Genomic DNA, 24,434 nt, shown 5'->3' on the forward strand with positions numbered 1-24,434 from the left:
ACTACACACATGATGAATATCCCAATGTACAGTCTATTTACATTGGCAATCATGTCTCACAGTTAGAAGTTTGTTAAAAGCAAACCTCTGTTTTCTCATATCCCGGCACATTCCAGTAACATCTGAATGTTTCTCCTAGAATAGGATTATATGGTTTTTTGGCTATCTCAGAGTTTCTACTGGCATGAAATGCTGACATATACCATCTGACAAGCTGTACCATACGCTCCTGTGGAGTTGGTAAATCCACAGTCCTGCAATATACAAATGCAGTTTAAAGTAAGTTTAAAATAAAACTAGAGCTGCTTTTGAGAAAAGCGCATGTCTCCCACGACTGCCTAATCATCTGAATAGTTATGTATCTGAGTCAACCATGCACCAAAACCTGTATCACTGGCATCTGTGTACAGAGCGATTTTCGGTAATTCAAGGGTCATAATTCTGAAGTGCCTGGGCTGATATGGCTAGTTATCGAACTTGGCCAAGGACTTATTGGCAAACACATTTTGTTCAAGTTTGGTGAAGATCGGATGAGAAATGTTCGAGAGTGTGGACAAGATTTGTGACAGACAGACACACACACACACAGGAGTAAATCAATGTCTCCGACCACAGTGGTGTGGGAGACATAATGAATTCTAACTACCATGTGAACAACTCAAGTGCATCCTGTCAATGACGTGTTACGAACAGATATCGAAATCACCCCTCAAAACATGATTTTTTTTTTATTTTAATAAAATAGTGTCTTTCTAAATGACTGTATAACACCATTTGATAAGTAAATTAAATCTCTTCAGTATGCAATATAAAGTCAGATTACTGGCGATGCTGTGACAAAGTATCAAATATATTTTATTATTTAATCCCCTCACAGTAGTAATGAAAGCTTCTTTATTGTCTGATTAATCTTTTCTAGTGCAAGATCACTGCGGGGTGGGGGGTTACTGCTCTGAAAGATTAACTTACTATGGAACTATTTTAGTCAAGAATGACTATGTTTTCATTTGCAGGGAGTAATTTGCTTTTTGGAGTAGCCAGTACAAGAAATTAAATGTACAGCACAACCTGTCCCGAGTGACAATGTCGAGAGGACTAAAACATGTTTGTTGTGCACAGCTTGTTGAACTGGAAATGTTAATTTATCAAGAATTATATGTGATGGGAAAGAAAATATATATCATTGTAGAGAAGTTTTTTCTCCTTGGAGGTGTTGTTAACAGAAGCTATACTCAGGTCTAAATTAAAATTAAGTTTGTTTGACCTTTACCGACCCAGTATTTTTACAGTGGGTAGGTAGGTAGGTAGGTAAATAATTTTATCATATTTCAGTTTTTTTAAATGTTTGTTGTCTCAGTAATAAAGTCTATTTATTAATACCTATTGCTTGTAGATAATCTCTGAAGATGCTCTGTTAAATGTATGCTTGCAATATATAAACCCCTAGCCCTATTCATGCACACACAATATGGGCACAGACTTAATTTGCACATAAGGCAAAGTTCACCAAGTCTTTGAGTATCTTTCATGTCTACACTTTTTCTTTACATATATATCAAAAGTGTTTTCATGACTGTTTTCACTACATCTGCGCTTAAATGTACAAGCCCCATGTGGTTCTGGACGATCTGTGTATGAAAAAATTGGAACAACTCCCTTACCCTTGCATGATCGTAAGAGGCGACTAATAGGGTCTTAACACTTGGTTTTGCAGTAACTCTGTGATTCCAGCAGGTATGCAAATTTGATTCCATACCTCATGTTTTTTATTTCGATATAAATGAGATGTGGAACCAAAATTTGTAGTCCTGTTTGGCACCATATAACCTATACTGTGTTGGTGCAGCGTAAAACCCAAATAAATAAATCAATTAAAAGTACAAAACAATATAGTCGCGAAAATATGCGATATTTGGCATCTAAACACACTATTGAATTACAGCTTATTTTCAACAAGTGTTTGATGCTTAATTCAATAGATAATAACTTTTTATGAGTTTTAGAAGCAAGCAAAGTAATGATTTTTTAGCTTCAAGCTACTTGCACGTATTGGTCATGTTACTAAGAACAGAAACAAGATTGGGTTTTCCGACATCAGACATTTATTATGCCATTGTCCTGGCAAAAGAAGTATAAGATTTTTATAGCTCTTTGTTCTGGCATAACAAAATTAAAATATTTAAACTATCTAGCCTGTAATATTTCAACACATTTACGCTCTTGTCAATTTCTTAAAATTCGAAAACTAAGATTTTCTCACTTCGAACAAATGCATTTCAAAACGATATCTGATTAAAGACATTCTGAAATCAACAATTAAGTCAGTTTATAATATATTTTCACAGATAATTAAATTTCCCACCACTCGCCTGTCAATTGTTGCAATACTGTCACTGTTATGAAAGGAGTATTATGTACAAGCAAATTTCAAATATAATTTAACTAATATTCTCATGTACACTATGTTTCCTTTGTAATCAATCATATTTGTTCTTTTAAATTTCCTTTTCACAGCAGACATATTTTTTTTCACTGTATTTTTGTAATCTCCACCATCTAGTTGCTCTCCATAATGACTGCATCGATAGTATCAATAATCAAAGTATAGCCCCTACCGTATTTTCCGAAAGTGTTAGGACTAGTTATTTTCACTTTCTCAAGACTTATTTCCCGAAAAATGATTATTTTGTAAAGTGTCCCAAAAATATGGACACAATAATCATAATCCACCCAATGTTGAAAGCGAAATAAAAAGCGTAAACGATTATCAGTAATTATTCTGTTGATAAACTTAGTCATTGTCCTTGTTTTCATCATCAATTAACACCCCCTTCAAAGAGCTAAAAGAAGTGTGTCGGTATCATGGCATCTGAAGTGGAGATCAAAGCGGTATAGTTGCCTGAGATTGTCATGGAATTACGTCATGTTTTCGCGCCATATGACACATCACTGTTTGATAGTACCGCCTCGGTTCTTTAAATTAATCAATAAAAAAGTTTCTTCTTTAATTTGTTAAAGCGAATTCAATATCCTGTATAAATTGACAGGTAAATGTGTCGAACGATAATTGTGGATATCCTACCTCTGTGAGCTATTCTGCCGAACTAACATAAATCTGTTTGCCAAAAATCGTTTTACGCCATGTATTTAAATTGCTGACGCTTTTTCATTATTTAGGATTTTTTTATTCTGTTTTTTTTTTGTACTTTCTGGTCAAAAGTCTGAACTTTATGCCCATAGAATTTATCATTTATTTATCCTTATAAATAAATAAATAATTAAGATCACACTGTTTGAAATTTTACAAAGAACTAAATTTAAGTTTGACCGTTTTTATAGAATTTTGCCTACATTCCTGTCGATATCTTATCAAAATCGTTATAGAATTCAAACTATATTACTTCTTAAGCGGTGCTAAAAATATTGATGGATAATAACAAAAAATGAATGCACTACGCGCGTTTTTTGTGTATGTGTAAACAAAAGTAATGTTGAGTGAGGGAAATTAGATATTACGATAGGTCGCACATGCTCGTGGAATGGAAAATTACAGGCATGACGTTTTGGTATACTTTACGTTTCGCGGGTAAATTAGAGACTAGATTTGTAAAATTATGTCCTTTTGTCAGATTGCCTTCCAGTTATAAGCGGTTTGATTCTCGTCTGCATCCTATGGCCTTAGGCAACGTTATCGGCAAAGTTGACACGTTTTCGGAATACACGAGATAATAAACAGTCCGCTTTATCGATTTTCTACTAGCTAACCGCGGGTTACTTTCTTATTTGCCATAATTATTCATGCATTTGTTAAATAAAGTAATCGCCAGTTTCAAGCACCAAAATCAGTTTTTCCCTCTGATAAGAAAATACAAATAATTTTTTTCTCTGGAATGCAATAAAATTATTTGAGTCGGGGCAATTTTATCGGGTCGGTAGGTAAAGGTCAAACAAACTTAATTTTATTTTAAGCCTCATATACTGCAGTAGAACAGACTCTAGGTCTATATTGTGATAGAACACTCTTAGTCAGAAATATAAAAGGGTGTATAAACATAAATGTGTCCTCCATTCTCATTCACCGGGGTCATTTTGCAGAATGAGGAAATGAAGGCATGACAAGAGCACTGTGAGTTTAACTGGCATACTTTGATGATCATGATGATGTTAATCACATTTATTATAATTCTTATTATCATTACTACTGCCCCATTCCACCCCGTGATGATGATGACAACACTGAGGAACCTGTCTGTTTATCGTTATAACCATTTTAACTTGTAATCATCAATTATAAGTATTTTTTATTATATTTGATATGTGAAGCCCTTTAAAATTAATTTCTCCTCAAAATGTTATTCATGCATCATACAAAATATACATTACCATATTAATCTATTACTGACTTGCATACACTTATTGTGTGCCAAATGGTTTCACACTGCACAGCATTGCATCAAGGTTTTTTACACAATTTGGTATTACACAATGCAGTTTCAATATGCATAAGATGGCATATGAACTGATCCTTTCATTTTACACAGCATATATTCATGTTGCATTGAAGACCTTCACATCTGGATTGCATGACATCATGTTTTATCAGGCAATTTAACATTACAGCCTACTACAACAAGACTTTTAATGGGCTGTTGCATGTGTCGATCAAGGACAAACATTTTTGTACTTAACGAAATCAAAATACACTACACTGAATGTCAATTTAGAGGCCTAGATTGCTTGTTAATGGATGGATTATTTACTAAGTTTTGATGTAACCTCAGCCCATGAAATACTCTATGTTTTCAGGCTCCTTAAACTTTAAACTGATTAACTTTTTTCCCCATTTTTTCAATGAAAACCCTAACCATTACCAGGATTCATTCCTTACATGAAACAACCCTCACTGGCACATAAACTTACTTACTTCAAGAACAGGTCAGCATGTGCAAAAAACTCAGCATACATCTCCAGCAATGATTTCCTCTCCAAAATGAAAGTAGGAAGAACAACTTTTGTGAGGTCCATACCAAGACGTACTTGTGACAACAAGTGTGTTATTATGCTACCATGTTTCTCTAAGGAGCCCACTGAAATCAATACAATACTGACACTAAGTCTGGGTTCCAAACAGAGTTATAAACTTTTTTACAATTTCTTACATTTCAAAAACAATGCTTTATCATTAAACTAGACTGAAACATTGATTAATTTACTATAAACAAACAGACTAGAAACCAATTCCAGACATGACAACATATTGGGGTATAATTGCTGTTAGTTTTGTTTCATTATCACCCCACAATTTTAGCTCGAGACTGAAAATCAGCTTCTTTTAGCGAATCAATGATGTGCAATGCTTGAATTTGAACATACACCAGCTGTACAAATTATACTGGAAATATATCCAGGTGTAAAGCTGTAAAAAAATGATACAACCGTAGGCATAGTTTTCAGAGAAAACTTTTCAATACATTTAATTTAGACCTTTTTGAGATAAAATCAGTTCATATTATTGATTTGTTTTATAATTCTTTTTTTCACACCTTTATTTGCAATGATAAAATATATAATCAGACGAATGTACAAAAAAGAACAATATCTCTATTTTTACCATAGTTAAATACTTGTAATCTATTTCAAATGTATAACTGAAGCTGACATAATGGTGCATACTGTAATGAACAATGTATTGTTCTACTTTCTAGAGTAAGCAAGCTGCTGAAAACAGCTAAAGGCAATTTCCTTAAAAGTGCAAAATATACTAAACAAGATCTATCAATTAGACAGTGCGCTCGACTATTCCACAGGTTCTAAGTAAAACAAGGGCCATACCTTGGCAAGACTTGTGTAACTGAGTTATTTTATTACAATTTATAACAAATTATAACAACCTGCATGTACAACATTAACCAAATTTTCTAAGTCAAAAAAGAAGCCATAATTTGAATTAAATTCAGCCAAGAGTTATCAAACCTTGTTATTTCTGTAGGTCTGAGGACTGGAAAGCATTGTATGAAGATTTAATGTAACACATGTAGTCTATACTGAGATACTGCTTGATAGCTACATACAAAATTTCAACCAAATTTTCTGAGTAAAAAAGGGCCACAATTTGAATTAAATTCAACCAACTTGAATACTTCAGTAAGTACAGTGAATGGGAAGCATTGTAAGAAGTTTAGATCAAATCAATATAGTTGTTACTGAGACACAGTTTGGTGGTTGGAAGAAAACTTTAACCAAAGTTTCTAAGTCGTAAAAGGGTCCTAATTAAAATCAAATTCAACAAAACATTATTTAACATGATTAATTTTAATAGTTTTATGACTGGAAAGCATCATGTGAAGCTTCAATCCAATACATACACCAGTAGTTGTTACCAAAATACAGCTTGATAGTCAGTTGCAAGCTAAACTTTGACAGAATTTTCTAAGTTGAAAGGGCCATAATTTGAATTAAATTCAACCAAGAGTTATCGAACTTGGTTACTTCAGTAGGTTTGATGACTAGGAAGACTTTTGTAAAGTTTCAATCCAAAACATGCAATGGTTACTGAGGTTTGTTTGATCTGCACTAAAAACTTTTACCAAGGATGCCAGCAGAGACACCTGGGTGAGCAGAATAGCTCTCACTATTCTTTGGGGACAGGGTTTGTGGTAGGGATCCTTCTTGAATGGTGCTTTGCCAACAGTAAAGTTTGAAAGATGTACCTATCAAACTTGCTGACTCTGAGTCCAGAAAGTGAGATGTTGATATATGGACAGACAGACAATGCCATAGCATGATATGTCCTGCTTTTTCAAAAACGCTATATAAAATGGACGGGTTTATAGTTTGGAGATTTTAGTACCTGTTATAGTACCAAATATTGATGAAACACTGAAATTGATGATACTGTGTTTTTTCGAAATATCAAGTCAATGGTAACAGATTTTAATGAAACATCCAAGTCAACGATACCACTTAGTGATGAACAATCGAGTCAATGATTCAATGTTTTGATGAAATATCAATTCAATGACACCACATTTTAAGAAACATCAATTCCATGCTACCACATTTGATGCAAGAACAATTTGTGTGAAACTATTTAAAAATCAGGCTAGCAGTTTCATAAAGTTTCCACTATATTCATATAGGGAAAAGTGACCATGCTCTCTGGCTCCCATGTTTTTTGAGGAATCACAATTATTTGACCAATCTTGGTAATGGATCATATAAGGACCATTTGTGTGAAATTATTTAAAAATCAGGCAAGCAGTTTCATGCAAGAAGATTTTTAAAGTTTCCACTATATACATATAGGGAAAATAGACCACACCTTCTGGCAGTTGTGTTTTTTGAGGAATCGGAATAATTTGAACAATCTTGGTAGATGATCACACAAAGATCATTTGTGTGAATTTATTTCAAAAACAGACCAGAAGTTTCATAGAAGAAGATTTTTGAAGTTTCCAGTATATACATATGGGGAAAAGAGATCAAGCCCCCTGGGGGCTATGGTTTTTGACAAATCGTAATAATTTTGAACATTCTTGGCAGTGGGTTATATAAGGGCCATTTGTGTAAAATTATTTCAAAATTGGGCTAGCAGTTTCATACAAGAAGATTTTTAAAGTTTCCACTATATACATATAGGGAAAAGTGACCACACCACTTAATAATAATTTGAATAACCTTCACAGAGAGTTTAAAAGGAGATGTTGCTAGATTTTTTATTTTTAGCTCTGGCAGCCCCTATGTGCAACCTAGCAGAACAGTTTGAACAACTTTGAAAGAGGACCGCCCAAGGAACATCCAGGCCAAGTTTCATCAACTCCCACCTAATGGTTTCAGAGGAGATGTTGTTTGAAGAAAAGTGCGGATGGAAGGACGGATGAATGACGGACAGATGGATGGATGCTGGACGGTGAGCAATCACAATAGAAACTTAAGTCACTTACATCCTTCCTCTTCTGATACATCATACAGTTCTGAAATAATGAAATAACCCTTTCAAACTAAAGCTACAATGTCATAATGTATATTACATAATCCAAGTTTTTTGGTACATAATGTATATGACATAATCCAAGTTTTTTGGTACATAATGTATATGACATAATCAAAGTTTTTTGGTACATAATGTATATGACATAATCCAAGTTTTTTGGTACATAATGTATATGACATAATCAAAGTTTTTTGGTACATAATGTATATGACATAATCCAAGTTTTTTGGTACATAATGTATATGACATAATCTAAGTTTTTTGGTGTGAATCTGAATTTGACATTTAACTTGTGTGTCAATATCACTTACAAAATACAGTTCAGTTTTTCTAACCTTTCAGTGTAACTTGACACAATACTGATGAAAATCTAACTTATCATATTTCAGAAGCATATAATTATATACAACAATAATCCTCATTTTCTATAAAACACAAAAACTGGACCAAAAGGTTTACAAATGGAGAAGCACTGAAAACCAGTATTACTGTGGCTCTAAGCTATACACTAAATTTTAAATTTTGGTAGTTTTGGCAGAATTATCATTTATTTTCACTACTTTTGTGGTTATGGGAGTAATACATACCCTGTACAAAATGTCATTTATTACTAGGGATGGCAACAAATAGCATTTTTGGTATTTGAATATTCGGTAAACATTCCGAACGAATATTCGAATATTTGGTCATCAACTGATCAAGAAAACAACTCAAAATCTGATATGTTTATAATATCAGCGACTTGCATAAATTCTACTTTCGTTTACACCGAAAATAATTCAGACATTGACGAATTAACACTGACTTATCCTTTTCGTCACTTGTTCATCTTTTGTGAAATTTAATTTATGAATTGTATTTCTTACAGGAATGTAACCCCTACGTAAGTAAGGTTCTGTCCATGTAAAATTATATGTCGCTGACTTCTCTTATCGTATGATCACATGAAATACTTTCAAATGGCAGAAGGCATATGTAGCATTTTGACAATAGATAAACGTAATAACATGAACAGTATTTTCAATCAAATATTAAAGGTGTTTTAGACTGTGAGCGGGTCTGATGAGGGCAATATGAATGAACATTTGGCTTAAGCACACTTACTGAAAACAAGGCAATTTGTTTCGATTTGTAACCAGTAAAAGTTTTCAAAAGCAATTAGTGTTATTAAGCACATGGTACACTGTCATCACCATGAGGACGTTCAATCTAGGAATGCTAATATACATGACACATCCTACAATGCCGGAAGCCATTTTCGCGCATATTTATAATGAAAGCAGGTTTTGGCAAAATCAATAAACAAATATTTTGGTTCATTCAGTTAGATTTTATCTTTTGGTTCTTTCAGTTAGATTTTATCTATTTGTCAGGATTTTTTTCCCCTGAATATTCAAATAGCAAAATAGTATTCAAATATTCATGTGATGAACAAATACTCGAATATTCGTTGCCATCCTTATTATCCATTCCCCTAAAATAGCATTTAAATTAAGTAACAGTCTAATGACTTTTACAGGTTTTCTCTCTTATTTACGTTGTTGTCACTGATCTATTTGAAAAACTGAATGATGATACGTGGTGAAATATATGAACTACAAGAGCTGTCACTAATGGTGACAAATGCCCCCGCAGCGCCTTGCCCTTTGACCTGGTGACCTTGACCTTTGACCCCAAAGTCAGTAGGGTCGTGTACTTAATAAGTACTATCAGCATGTGAAGTTTGAAGGTCCTGGGTGCAGTGGTTCGCAAGTAAAGTGCCTTCATGCAAAAAGTTAACATTGGCCCCTGTGACCTTGATCTTTGACCTGGTGACCCCAAGGTCAGTAGGGGTCGTGTACTTAATAAGTACTATAAGCATGTGAAGTTTGAAGGTCCTGGGTGCAGTGGTTCGCGAGTAAAGTGCCTTCATGCAAAAAGTTAACATTGTGATGAACAAACGGATGCAAAAACTTAACATTGGCCCCTGTGACCTTGACCTTTGACCTGGTGGCCCCAAAGTCAGTAGGGGTCGTGTACTCAATAAGTACTATCAGTATGTGAAGATTGAAGGTCCTGGGTGCAGTGGTTCGTGAGTAAAATGCCTTCATGCAAAAAGTTAACGTTGTGACGAACGAACGGATGGACAGTTGGAAACTAATATGCCTCCCTTCAGGGGCATAATAAAAATGTACCATCAACATAATCATCTTGAGGGTCCGGTAACTGTTGTACTGTTTTTATATCTGCACTCTCTGATGGCTGGGAGCCATCATCCACTCTATCAGAACCTTCTATTGCAGTATCCTCTGGTAGCTGTTCCAAATGTTTTAACTTAGCTTTTTTACTGAAAACACGAAAAAAAATACACTGATTTTAGCATAAATTATGCTGGTATAAATATAAGATCTGTCAAGAGGAGACAGCATGCTTGACTATTTTCATGCTGGATAGTGAGACACATCATCTCATTATGGTGATATATTTCTCTTTTGAAAGATTACTTATTCAGGACTATTTCTGGATGTTTTAAACATTTCGTCCCTGTTGAAAGATTACTTACTCAGAACTATTTCTGGATATCTTAAGCATTTTTTCACTTACTCAGGACTATTTCTGGATGTTTTAGGCCTTTCTTCCCTGCTGAAAGACTACTAAATACTCAGGACTATTTCTGGATGTTTTAAGCATTTTTTCACTTACTCAGGACTATTTCTGGATGTTTTAGGTATTTCCTCCCTGTTGAAAGATTACTTATTCACGACTATTTCTGGATGTTTAAACATTTCGTCCCTGTTGAAAGATTACTTACTCAGAACTATTTCTGGATATCTTAAGGATTTTTTCACTTACTCAGGACTATTTCTGGATGTTTTAAACATTTCGTCCCTGTTGAAAGATTACTTACTCAGGACTATTTCTGGATGTTTTAAGCATTTTTTCACTTACTCAGGACTATTTCTGGATGTTTTAGGTATTTTCTCCCTGTTGTAAGATTACTTATTCAGGACTATTTCTGGATGTTTTAAGCATTTCTTCCCTGTTAAAAGATTACTAAATACTCAGGACTACTTCTGGATGTTTTAGGCATTTCCTCCCTGTTGAAAGATTACTTATTCAGGACTATTTCTGAAATTCTGGATGTTTTAAGCATTTCTTCCCTGTTAAAAGATTACTAAATACTCAGGACTATTTCTGGATGTTTTAGGCATTTCCTCCCTGTTGTGATTACTTACTTAGGACTATTTCTCTGTTGAAAGATTACTTACTCAGTACTATTTCTCTGTTAAAAGATTACTTATTCAGGACTATTTCTGAATGTTTTAAGCATAAATTTTCTTCTCTGTTGAAAGACTACTTACTCAGGACTATTTCTGGGTGTTCTCTGTGCTTCCTCTTCTGCATCAAAGAAATCTTCATCTTCACTACTTGAGTAGGAAGTAGCAGGTACGGAACGCTCTGGCTCCCGTAAATCCAGCTCATTTTCTTCAATACAAAGTAAGGTGTAATTCTCACACATCAAAATAGCTCTATACTTGTGTGAGTCATAGGTAATAATAGTGTTACTTAGAAATCTATTCCCATTGATAAATATAATATGCTCTCAGTAATAGGTAGTACCTTAGACCATGTTTATAACAACACCATATTTTTAACAACAACAGCAAACCAGATGCACTATCACTCATCTAACCAAAGAAAGACTTTAACAAAATGCAGTAATGAGAGAATTTCTGTCAGGGAGCATTTTTGTGGATTTGCTAAAGAAAGGTGATCTGATGACATTTAATTCTATAATCATATTCAAATCTATCAACTGTCCTAAAAGAATTATCTTTCATCAAACTCACTCTCCAAAATACCAGATAATTTTTATTTGGTACTCTACTATCACTAAGTGATATTATCCCTAGATACAAGTTTCATGTCACCAATGCGTTTTTGTTTTCATTGGTGTAGAGTCACACTGACACAATTCAAGTCATATAGCCACTTTTCCAGCTTTTGAAGATGGAAGAAGACCCCAGATAGCCTCCTGGCATTGTTTCAGGCATGGGCAGGTACTAGAGCAGAATCAGCCACCTTCCATATGCTAACCGAATGGCTTTTTAACAGGGAAGAATTCTAAATCCCAAGTAAGTTTCGAAACCACATCAATGAGGAGCAAGTAATGCTTGGTCAGTGATTATAACCATTCAGCCATGGAGGACCCCTCACCATTAACAGTAAGATATACACCTAGTAGGGTGATGTCACCACTTGATACAATGTTGATGTCACATTGAGGGTAAGATACATACCTGGTGGGGAGATGCCACCACTTGACACAAGGTTAATGTCACCATTGAGAGAAAGATACATACCCGGTGGGGTGATGCCACCACTTGACACAAGGTTCATGTCACCATTGAGAACTGCTGATTCACTGAGATCTGGTGTTGTACTTCTACTTGTAGATCCTTAACGCACAAAATAAAACACAAAAACAGTCTCTTATACAATTCTCATATGATCTAAGAAGTGGCCCTTTCATAAAGCCTGCCAGTACATCCTACAGAAAATTAAGTCTCATGTTTTTAAACACATGTCATGGTACATTGCCTTTTTACATAGTTGAAAATTACCCTTGCACAGGTTATAATTAAATTACTGTCTAGTTTGTGTTTTCATTCAGTATGCTAAATGCTGGGTTGTTTTAACAAAAAGCAGACAAAATTATCAATGTCAGCTATAATGCAAACTAGATTTAATCCCCAGCTTCAGAAAATACCTTGGTAAGGCACTTACATCTAGCAGGTGGTGTTCTTTGGAGTCCACCTTCAGTACAACAGAATGATGTCACTGTCTGCAAGCTCAATTTAAAGTCTTGCATAATAATTTATCAATGATTTCAGGAAGTAATACACAACAAAGCATACCAACAGGTTGAGCACCACTGCTGTAATAATCAAAATCTGCCCCCTGGGTTAATACTGGCTCATGCATGGTACCATTCAGCAAGGGTTCCTTTAATGTCTCCTGAAACATAACATGATCTCCATTCAAGTTCAGTCTCTAGACTAAAGCCAACCAGACTTTCCAGTGCACTAAGAAATGCCTGAAAACTGAATAAATTCCTTATCTTTACACACTTAAGTAATAATGGGAATTTAAAAATTATATACATTATTTTATCCATTTTCACTAAAGAGACTATTAAAGTGTATAAAACAGTCAAAATATTTACATTAAAAAATAATTTTTAAATAAGCTAAATGGAGCTGTAAACTATACTAGTGCTGCTACACAGACCTGTAATCTTATAGTTGTACTGCTTGATAAAAGAAACTGTAAACTGCAATGTAAACATGTCTCCTACCACTAAACACACAGACACTGTAAAATACTTCAAACCAAGGGCCATAACTCTAAGGAATATCAATGAACTATAACATTCCAATGATATACACAACCAGGCTTGACAATGATCACTCATGACAATATGCAAAACTACGCTTCACACTGATCACTCTTGAGGTTTGCTGAAATTCAGCCTGATGGCATATGGAAAGTATACTCTGAAAATCAATGAACCAGAACATGTTGATGACACGCAAAACTACACTGGGTACTGATAACATCTGTAATGTCTGGAGGAAACTTGTCCAATGGTGTTAGACTACAACTGTGTCCATTGGTCAAGGATACCCCAACATACTGCGCCATCCCCTAAATAGCAAAGTTTTTTATTAAGAAAGGGCCATAATTCTAGACAAAAGGGCCATGATGGCCCTATATCGCTCACCTGTTATCACTGCACTTAAGGACAAGTCTTCAAGGTCAAAAGATCATAATAGAAATCAATCAAAAGAATTATGAGAAAATATAGTTGAAATTTTCTTTAAGTAACTTTAAAAACAAGATTTGAAAACTTATTGTAGAGGTCCACTAGGCAATGCTACATGTCAAATATCTAAGCTCTTCTGGTTTATTTTTAGAAAATTTTGAAGATTTTTCTATGTACAATCAAGTAACCCCATCGGGCAGGGTCAATTTGACCCCAGGGGTCATGATTTGAATAAACTTTGTAAAAGTCTAATAGGCAATGCTACATGTCAAATATCTAAGATCTAGGCCTTCTGGTTTATTTTTAGAATTTTTTAAAAAGATTTTCCTATGTAAAATCAAGTGACCCATAGGGCGGAGTCAATTTTGACCCCGGGGGACCAGGTTTAAACAAATTTTGTAGAGGTCTACTAGGCAATGCCACATGTCAAATATCTAGTCTCTAGGCCTTCTAGTTTATTTTTAAAAATTTTTGAAGATTTTCCTATGTAAAATCAAGTGACCCCTGGGGCGGGGTCAATTTTGACCCAGGGGGTCATGATATGAACAAATTTTGTAGAGGTCCACTAGGTAATGCTACATGTGAAATATCTAATCTCTAGGCCTTCTGGTTTATTTTTAGAAAACTTTTGAAGATTTTCCTATGTAAAGTCAAGTGACCCCTATGGCAGGGTCAATTTTGACCCCCGGGTCATAATTTGAACAACTTTACTAAAGGTCCACTAGGCAATGCTACATGTCAAATATCTAAGCTCTAGGACTTCTGGTTTTTGAGAAGAAGATTTTTTAAATATTTTCCTATGTAAAATCAAGTGACCCCTGGGGCGGGGTCAATTTTGACCCCGGGGGCCATGATTTTAACAAATTTTGTAAAGGTCCACTAGGCAATGCTACATGTGAAATATCTAAGCTCTAGGCCTTCTGGTTTATTTTTAAAAAAATTTTGAAGATTTTCCTATGTAAATCAAGTGACCCCTGGGGCGGGGTCAATTTAGACCCAGGGCTCATGATTTGAACAATTTTAGTAGAGGTCCACTAGGCAATGCTACATGTCAAATATCTAAGCTCTAAGGCTTCTGGTTTTTGAGAAGAAGATTTTTTAAGATTTTCTTATGTAAAATCAAGTGACCCCTGGGGCGGGGTCAATTTTGACCCCAGGGTCATGATTTGAACAAACTTGGTAGAGGTCCACTAGGCAATGCTTCACACCAAATATCTAAGCTCTAGGGCTTCTGGTTTTTGAGAAGAAGATTTTTAAAGTTTTTCCTTTCGTTGCCATGGCAACCAGTGTTCTGCATGGAATTCAATTCTTTGAACAATTTTGAAAGGGGGCCATCCAAGGAACATCCCTGTGAAGTTTCATCAAAATTGGCCTGTTGGTTTAGGAGGAGATGTTGTTTAAAGGAAAGTGTGGATGGACGGACGGACGCTGGACGGTGAGCAATCACAATACCTCACCCTGAGAACTTTGTGCTCAGGTGAGCTAAAAATATAGCTATAGGAAAAAGTCCTTTATTTATGGTCATATTCTCATCAAGGTCCTTCATCTGTAAAACTTGCAAACATATCCTTTCAATAGTGTTTGTGGAGTTGGACACACATGATTTTTCTATATATTCTATGTAGCAAAACTATTAAAGGGACATAACTGCAGTTAAAATAGTCACAGCAAAAGTTCATTGCTTTAAGGTCATCTGCACATCAAGCCTGTACATCTGTGAAAGTTTGAAGCAAATCAGGCTAACAGTGTGGGAGGAGTTGGACACACAAGATTTCAGTACAGACGTATGAACAGACAGCAGCAACACTATATGCCCCGCACATAAATGTGGGAGCATAAAAAGTAGCCACCATATCATAAATCTGACCCAAAAAAATGGCCATAACTCTGCTGAAAATCACTGAACCAGAATATGCCCAAGAAATGCACAACTTAAAGCTAAGCAATGATCTCTCAAAAATTATGAAGCCTGGTGTAATTCCTCCTGGTGGTACAAGAGAAGTTGCGCGGATATGGTAAAATACGACAAATCAAGGGCCATAACTCTACTGAAAATCGGTAAACGATAACATGCTGATAGTATGCACAATTACGCTTGGCACTTATCACTCCTGTAAGGATTGATGGAAGTCCGCCAAACGATACAAGAGAAGTAGCCATAATTTCATGGAATTCAACAAATCAAGGGCCATAACTCCACTAAAAATCAATGAACTGGAACATGTCTATGATAGGCACAACTAGGCTTGGCAATGATTACTTTTGTGAAGTTTGGTGTAAATCCGTGTTTCAGAGGAGTTTCACAGACAAATTTTGTGGCATACAGACAGACAGCACAAAATCACCACTTTGTGAAGGGATAAATATACTAGAGCTCCTAAACAGACCAGTATACCCTATTAATGTTGCTAGACAAAACAATAACAAGACAGAAAGATAAAATGCAAAACTGCAGCATTATAACATAAAAAACACTTACTTTAGATATCTGCAGCATCACAATGGAATGTTTTATTGCCTCAATCATGGCATTAGCAGTAACTTTGATCACATTATATTTCTCCTTCTCTGCAAGATCTTCACATGCTTCTATACGTTTCTCTAGACTTTCCACCTGGTTAATGAGAAGTTGTAGGTAGGCATCTGTTTCTGCTAGCTTATGGTCAAAATCTGCCGCACTAGGAACACCAGACTGCTGACTCTGAATGAACAATATTTACTTATTTAAATTCATGGTACATGTATTACAGGCTGTCCAAATATCGGCAATATTTCTAATACCAGTAGCAGATGAAAAGAAAAATTACAACTACTGAAAATTGCTACAAAAAAAAGACTTTCAGTCATCATTCTTTGCACAAGATTACTTTAACTTTAGGTTTTTTAGCAATTTATCTTTCAATGAAATGCATGTTACAGTTATGTATGTAGCTCTTACTTGTACCTTACTTGTACCAACTTATACTTACTCCATTCTACTGGATAGAGTAGTTGCAATGTAACCAGTGTAAAAAGGAAACATACAAAATATTTTGTTGGTGCAAACATTGCACATGCATCAGGTCTCTGTGAAGTTCCTTCTGTTTCAATTCTTGAAATAATTTAGTCTTGTTTCTTCTTACAAAAGTTTCTTTACATTAATCATTACAGACCAGCCCAATTAATACTAAAGTGACAGCATTGCTTGGCATTCATTTTGCTAGATCTTCAAATTAAAAATACTTTATAAGGCATAAATATTACAGTACTATACTACAGTCAATTTTTTTCATTTGCATGAAATTCCATAGTTTTGGCAAATACAGCTATTTCGTTGGATTCAAATTTATTTTATTTGAGTATAAAATGAATAGGAATTTTACTGCTTCACACAACTTGATTTTTTTTATTGACTCAACCATGAAATACATGAAAATGAGTCCCCGATAGAAAATAATGACTTCACAATATCTACAGTGCATTACCCTGAATGAGGAATGTCTAGTGTGTCTAACTATGGTGTTTTCCAAAGCTTCAATCCATTGTTCTCTTTCTTCTGCATCACGAGCTGTTATAAAAAAATACTTATTCAAGTTTAACTTTATGTTTATATTCACATCTTCTAAGTTATATCTGAGAAAGTATACAAATTATCTACTAATATCGTGAACTTTTAATAATAATAAAAAAAACAAGACAAATGTTAACAAACTGAGAACATTTCAACTGAAAAAATATTTTTCTTACGTTTGAGGTATGTAATTCTAAACAAAAACAACTTAGCATTGTGCAAAAACATTTATTTGAAAGTGATGACAGGTTTACTTTAAAGTCTGGCAACATAAACACGTGACCCCATGATGTCATGTTACGGTAGTTGGGCGTTTTGTTTTCAGACCCCGCGTTATACTGTGATTTTGACCTTTGACTTAATGACCTCCTGACCAATAAAGTTATAAAGTTTGATGACCTTAGGCATAAGCATTCTCCAGTTACTGATCAAATCAAGGTCACTGTGACCATGACCTCTAACACATTGATCCCTAAAGTATTTGGTGCCATGTAGGTACAACACATCATCATAATATAAAATTTAATTGCTGTAATCCCCAGCATTTTCTGGTTGATCAGAAACTGTTTTCTGTCTCAAGGTCACTCTGATCTTGACCTCTGACATACTGATTCTGAAGACTTTTCCAACTTGTGATGGTGGAGGAAGTGCCCAGGTACCCCTCTACTGGCATTCCTTCAGGCACAAGCAGGCACATGGGTAGAACCAACAACCTTTTGTAATTAAAGTGAGGAGTAAGTGATTCAAAGTCAGCAACCTTAACCACTCAGCCGGAGAGGCCCCAATTCTAGTTCTTTGTATTTGAAAAGTATAAATGAAAGACTCTCGAGTGAGCTTTGCTATAATTACGGTAAAACTTTGCCAAAAACTGCTAAGAAATTTCAGATATTGATCTTACCTTGAAAGTGAAATGTTTTATGATCTACAGTGATTGTGAAGGTACTGTCATCTTCATCATCTATACCAATTACTGCACCCTGAAATTATCCTCAAAATATTCATAACAAATCTGACATAAAACAAAAACTGAATCATCACTGAGGAGATTCGTACCAATGGTAAACATGTTCTCTAGATTTTCAAGTTAACTAGTCATGAAGAATGTTGCTGCGACAAAATTTAGAGAGACTATATTGAGATTCAGCTGTAATTGTAGAGGAAGACCTGATGTGCACGTTCTTACATTATTTCAGGGACATAGGTAGGTAGAGGCTCTACTGTAGAGTCACCAACCTTCGGCAAACAAGCTGGATCGTTTCATCATATGAAAGAATGCTAAACCCACTACGGTTTTCAAATTAACAGCAGTGATATTACAAAATCCTGAAAAAACAGCTATTACCACAATAAAAATATAAACTGAAAGAAAATTACCTTCAAACGTACACATCCTCTTCTTGATCCTCTTTTCATCTTGTCTTTAGACTGAAATGGCAATATTTAAGTGATAATTTGGGATGTAAACATTTTCCCTTTAATACAATTATCCTGTATCTAAAATAAGGGTAATCTCCTAGCCTAACCATTGCATTTAGTGCTCCTACTGGACCATTGTATTGCCTAAACTGCAGACAATTTTATAACCAGAGTATAAGTATGGTCAGTCACTTCCTTGAAAGATAAAAAATGTTCTATATTTTAAATTCAAATAGTTTTACTTTTTCCAGACACACTGCTACATTATTTTTCAACAATAATTTAAACTCCACAACCTGAAACGTTAGGTCTCAGTCTACTCAACCAACTTAAAATATTATGTTCTAGTTTTGATTTTCTTCTTTTACAGATACATTATTGTCATGCATGAAGACTCAGAACCTAAAGCTACAGGACCTCTGCCAAGAAATTCCTGACTGTTTGTAGCTAAAGGTGAAAATCCTTCAATCTCTAAGCTGCAATATCTACATGTATACACTATTTGAAGAAGGGTCGGATTAATTGGTTTGACAATAGGATAAAAGCAAGTGTGTTCAGTGTTATGGGTCTAAACTAAATCAAGAGATTGATTCAGTACTGTCAACATAATATGGGAATATGTTCCACTCAACAACAGTTCTTCCTGGTAAAGAAGAATGAATACTTGTAATAATCTACTATAGCTTGGTAAGTTTTTGGTGCACAGTAAAATGTCTGGCAATCGTTTCCAAAAAAACTAACACTCTTGTGGAGAAGTTGTCTATCAAGTAACCACTGCACATGGGGGAAATTACAAACATACCCTTTATATTAATTACTACAAATATTAATTATAATGACAAATGCTCAATTTTGACACTTGCCATGAAAAATACTTGACATGGTAGGTGTCTTGAATTACAGTTAACTCGTCCCCTAATCAACGTGTCCCCCAGTCAACTTCATGATTTTAAGTTGGTTATTTCATTAATTCTCCAATTCAGCTCTTCCAATTTTTTTCTTATAAGTTATTTTTTTATCACGTTTGTTAGACAATGATAAGAATAATTACAATTTTGCAAAATATATGTTTTGTTTTGTTTTTGTTGGGTTTAACATCACACTGACATTTATACATGTAGGTCATATGGTGACTTTCCAGCTTTTGATAGTGGAGAAAGACCCAAGGTGCCCTTCCAGGCATTATTTGATCATGTGTGGGTGCCTGGGTAGAACCACCGACCTTCCATAAGTCAGCTTGATGGCTATCCCACATGAAGAATTCTATGCCCCAAGCAACGCTCAAACCCACATTGATGAAAGGCAAGTGATATGAAGTCATCAACCTAATCCACTTGGCCACAAGGCCCCTTGTAAAATATGAGGGGCAGAAAATATCCAGACTTTTCATGCTCCTGTCTTGCCATGTGCAGCTACCTACACATATTATACATGAATGAAAGTTACATTTTATCGCCTATAAATCGGTCAGTTTTTTTTAAGGAGTTTCTTTTAAAGCTGGGTTTCATGGTTTAGGTAGGGCAGGACAAGCATGCGGGACAAGCCTAGGACAGGGAGGCATGAGCAAGGTAAGTGCTAGGTTAGTGCAGAAACAGTTGACAGAAGACCAAAAGGCATACAGGGTGACCATAGAAAAAGCTCATTTGTGTTTTAACCATGATGAAAATAAGCTTTTGAACTGTATTGTCACTGGGGATGAAATGGGGGTCCATTATGCTGAACCTGAAATAAAAGCTCAGTCAAAGCAGTGGAAGTTTAAGCTGTCTCTCTCTGCTGGCAAGGTTATGCTTGTTGCTTTCTGGGATTCACATGGAATATTACTAATTCATTTCATGCCAAAAGGTCAACCTGTGACTGCTAGATTATATTCAGAAGTAATTTTGAAAAAAAACTCAATGAAAAAATGAAAAAGTTGCCTCCCAGACTAGCCCAGAAAACTGTCCTTTTGCATTACAATGCCCCCTCTCATACTGCCTCATCTACAATAGAACTTATCAACTCCTTCAAGTGGCAATTTTTGTCCCACCCTACCGTTACGTACAGCCAACTGTTGGTCAACCACAGGAACCTGAACTGGACTTTTCAACATTCTTCAGGTCCATCTTTATCGTTGAGTGATCACGTTATCAACTCTATGGAATGAACTACACTGTCGTCCTGACAAATTGAACACATCTGTTCCATAGAGTTGATACCCCGGTGGCTAAACCAGGAGTATATAAAAGTGACTCAAGATACAGTGACTACTTGTCTATAAGAACGGACCTACAGAATGTTGCATCACCATCACTGCCATATATATACTCCTGGTTTACCCCCAGGGGCTAAAGCAGGAGTATATAAAAGTGACTGAGAAGAAAAAAATTTCAAAATAATTTAGGCGTCACAATATCAGCTCTCAGTAACGAAAATTGTTTTTATGGAGGCAGTGGCTATAGAACCGGAACAGGTTCCCTAGACAGCGAACTTAATCGTCCGGAACTGGTTCTCTAACCAAAGTACTGTGACAGTGCAACGGCTAGGGAACCTGAATTTTATTTTTATGCATAAAGCTGCATAAATTCACTAAGTATCATGCATGTTATTATCTTAATTTATTTTACTATTTCAGCAAGCCATGCCCTTGCATTTACCTGCGTTTTACTGTGTCTCCTAAAAGTGTACTCGCGGCATATTGTCCACTATATTGGAACGATATAAACTAGTACGAATTAATTCAGAAGTTGTTTTTCGGCATCGGAGAAAGCTGAAAAAAACTTGAAATTTAAACTTAAAAGCTACAATACAATAAATGAAACAACTAAAATAAACTAAGTGATTTCTGTTAATGTTTTTTTTTTAATTTGCTTATCACAAGCAAAGTTTCATCCAATAAAAAAGTGATGCATGTAAAGTGCCGAGGTGTTACAAACCAGTATTTAATGTGATCAAAAATCTGCTGGAAGATTTAATGGCAATTAAATTAATTTGTAAATCTGTAAACATCAAATGACGCATATCAGGGTTCAAATTTAGACAAGCATACAAGCTAAATGCTAGTGGAATTTTAAAATAGCTAGTGGGTTTGAAATGTACTAGCTAATTTCAGCTAGTTAATAATATAACAAGCAAATGTCTTCAGAGCTTTAATAAACTTTATAATTGTTTTGAAGGTACACATTTTTCTTCATGAAAGGAATGTTATCATTTATGTTTATGATATTTTATTGTTCAACAAAAATGGCACAAGCTATTTTAAGCTAATAGAAAACATGTTTGTTTGTGACTGGCTACTAACAGAGATCAATCATTAAGTTTTGGCCAGTAAAATATTAATAGAGTAATTAAATATTGGTAACTTTAGCCAGTAGCTTTTCATTTTAGCTAGTGATCAAAAAGGGCACTAGCTAGTTTCAGCTAGTACAAATTATTGTTAAATTTGACCCCTGCATATACAAAACAATACAATTTTACAGTTAATTTAAACATAGTACAAGTAGTTTTTACGCATTCATTCATACTAGTTTACATCATTCCAATATGCCGTGAGTACAAGTTGGAGACACAGTAAACACACATTATTATTATACCAGATTTATATAGCGCCCTTTTCATGATCAATTTCACGTTCAAAGGCGCTTTACATAGTTCAAATGCAGCCACACAGGGCGCATAATTCATCCTCTACTAGTACAGACACAGAGCGATCTGGCCAGAGTGACAGAGTGAGACAAAGCCCCCACGACAGAGAGATCAGAAATCAGATACAGGCTTGTCCGGCTAACTTAGCCTAGCTCGTTGCGAATAGACAGCCTGGTTCTTTAACGTGCCCAGTGTATAGCACTGATACACGCAAGGATTGCCTGGGTTCCTGACCAGTACACCTCTAGTCGGGTGGGAAACACTGAAAAACGTTTCTGAAAATTCCCGAGTAGCTGCCGGGGATCGAACCCCCGACCTCAGGATTGGAAGGCCAGTGTGCAAACCACTGAGCTATCCGTCCACGCTATCCATAAATGCAAGGGCACGGTAAAATTGATTAGGATAATAATACGCATGATACCTACCAAAGAAACAAAGTGAATTCCGGCAGCTTTATGCATAGAAATAAAATTCTGGTTCTCTAGCCTATACACATTAATTCGGCTAGAGAAGCCTTTCTGGATGAATAAGTTTGCTGTCTAGGGAACCGGTTCTCTAGCCACTGCCTTTTATGAATGTGTGTAACTAAAACTGTCATCAGAAGGTGACAATGCCATTCAGTCCAAAGAAATAGTCCCCACAGGCTCTAATCCAGTAGATTGCCCATGATTCTTGGGGGATTCATTTCAGCTCAGAGATCCGTAACTGTATATAAACATCTCTGAAGCTGAATTGTCAAAATTTATACTGTGCCCATGGGTGAAGATATTAGTGTCAGTATATTTCTTATCTGCTTTCAATTTTCCAATGACATTGTAGACATTTTAAAGAGCATACGGTGTAATATGAAAGTAAACCAGCACTGTCATCCAAGACAAACCAGCGGTATTGCCAGCCCTTCACTACATTTGTCCATTTACTCAGCGGACCTTCCATCGCTGCCATGTTTGCGGAAGTGAAACCTCCTCTTGTCAAAACACCAATCAAATTTCTCGTTACAAACTTTGTCCAATGAAATAGGAGCGCAGTTTTTGAAATTGTCAACATTGGATTAGCAGGTGCGAGCAGTCCGTAATTGAAAGAGAATTTGAGTGAAAACAAAATCATGTGTGAGAAGTTTTAAACAATGCTATAATTTGTTTTATAAATATGGATGATCAACTTACTTCAGGGCCTTACAGAGCTACGTTGTTGGTAAGATTTCAATTTCCAGTTTTTTTAAATATGAAATTAGGCGCTGCCTATCTGACGGGAAAACCTAGTGATAGTGATACGGATTCTTTCTTTTTTTCTGCATTAAATTTTTCTTTCTGATATTTTCTGTTTGGCTTTCAGTTTTGACAGTAAGCCTGATGGTTTAGCTATTGTTATAAAAATAAGAAGGGGAAATGTTTTAAACAGTTTTGTTTAAATGTATCAAGACTCTAGACAGACAATGGAAAATAGTGTTCATGAGTTAAAGATAAAAGTGATATTTTGGTGCACAGAATCTAGTCCCAGAATGCACCAATAGTTGTACTGATGATAAAATAGAGAAAAGTGGAAACTTCACATGTCGCTCAACACGACAAAAACGAAACTGTTGCATAAACCCGGACAGATAACGGGCATTTTTGACCTGTCACTTTTTTATTTCTGCAAATTGTTATCATTTATTGGTATCAAAATAATGCTTTTGCTGAAAACTTTACATAATTCAAATTTATATCTAGTAAGCAAATTTTAACTCTCACGAAGTGAGCGCCGGAAAGGGGTATGTAAAATGGGGGCTGTACGAACATTGATAAATTCGAACACTTTGTCATTTACAAAATTTTCCTCATAGTATTATATATGGTGCAACAGTCATTCAAAAGTGACCCAATATCAGGCCTTTATGTGTTGTCAGTGAGCATGCATAAAACACACTATTCCTCAGTATTTTTGGATAAATATTTTATTATATACAGATAAATGCAAGTCATTTATTTATACATAATATTACCAATTTTGCTTCTGTTTACAACGATCATGCCTTTGCTATCAATTTGTTTCTCTAATATAAATTT

The 24,434-nt window shown here is 35.3% G+C and overlaps 2 protein-coding genes across 6 annotated transcripts in view; one reads left to right on the forward strand and one right to left on the reverse strand.

Annotated features, from left to right (window-relative positions):
• LOC123525338 (oxysterol-binding protein-related protein 9-like) overlaps positions 1-23,351 on the reverse strand; it is a 39,686-nt gene extending 16,335 nt beyond the window's left edge. Inside the window, exons 1-12 of one of the 2 annotated variants that reach the window (XM_045304305.2) lie at positions 23,224-23,351; positions 18,724-18,774; positions 18,248-18,326; positions 17,264-17,346; positions 16,279-16,500; positions 12,892-12,991; positions 12,337-12,432; positions 11,335-11,458; positions 10,168-10,319; positions 7,944-7,973; positions 4,925-5,087; positions 86-254 (exon numbers count right to left, since the gene is read on the reverse strand). In XM_045304305.2, coding sequence (XP_045160240.2) covers positions 86-254; positions 4,925-5,087; positions 7,944-7,973; positions 10,168-10,319; positions 11,335-11,458; positions 12,337-12,432; positions 12,892-12,991; positions 16,279-16,500; positions 17,264-17,346; positions 18,248-18,326; positions 18,724-18,774; positions 23,224-23,331 — 1,377 coding nt within the window. In that variant the 5' untranslated portion in view covers positions 23,332-23,351. Of the gene's footprint in view, positions 1-85; positions 255-4,924; positions 5,088-7,943; positions 7,974-10,167; positions 10,320-11,334; positions 11,459-12,336; positions 12,433-12,891; positions 12,992-16,278; positions 16,501-17,263; positions 17,347-18,247; positions 18,327-18,723; positions 18,775-22,811; positions 23,177-23,223 lie in introns of those variants that run through there. The other variant, XM_053537945.1, reaches the window with a different exon arrangement.
• Positions 23,352-23,431: 80 nt separating this feature from the next.
• Positions 23,432-24,434, forward strand: part of LOC123525337 (DEP domain-containing protein 1B-like) — a 34,439-nt gene continuing 33,436 nt past the window's right edge. For all 4 annotated transcript variants that reach the window (XM_053537946.1, XM_053537947.1, XM_053537948.1 and 1 more), the window contains exon 1: positions 23,432-23,580. In XM_053537946.1, the coding sequence (XP_053393921.1) occupies positions 23,536-23,580 (45 nt within the window). In that variant the 5' untranslated portion in view covers positions 23,432-23,535. The remainder of the gene's footprint in view (positions 23,581-24,434) is intronic.

This window comes from Mercenaria mercenaria, chromosome 3, assembly GCF_021730395.1.
Source record: "Mercenaria mercenaria strain notata chromosome 3, MADL_Memer_1, whole genome shotgun sequence".
NCBI classification, from domain to species: domain Eukaryota; kingdom Metazoa; phylum Mollusca; class Bivalvia; order Venerida; family Veneridae; genus Mercenaria; species Mercenaria mercenaria.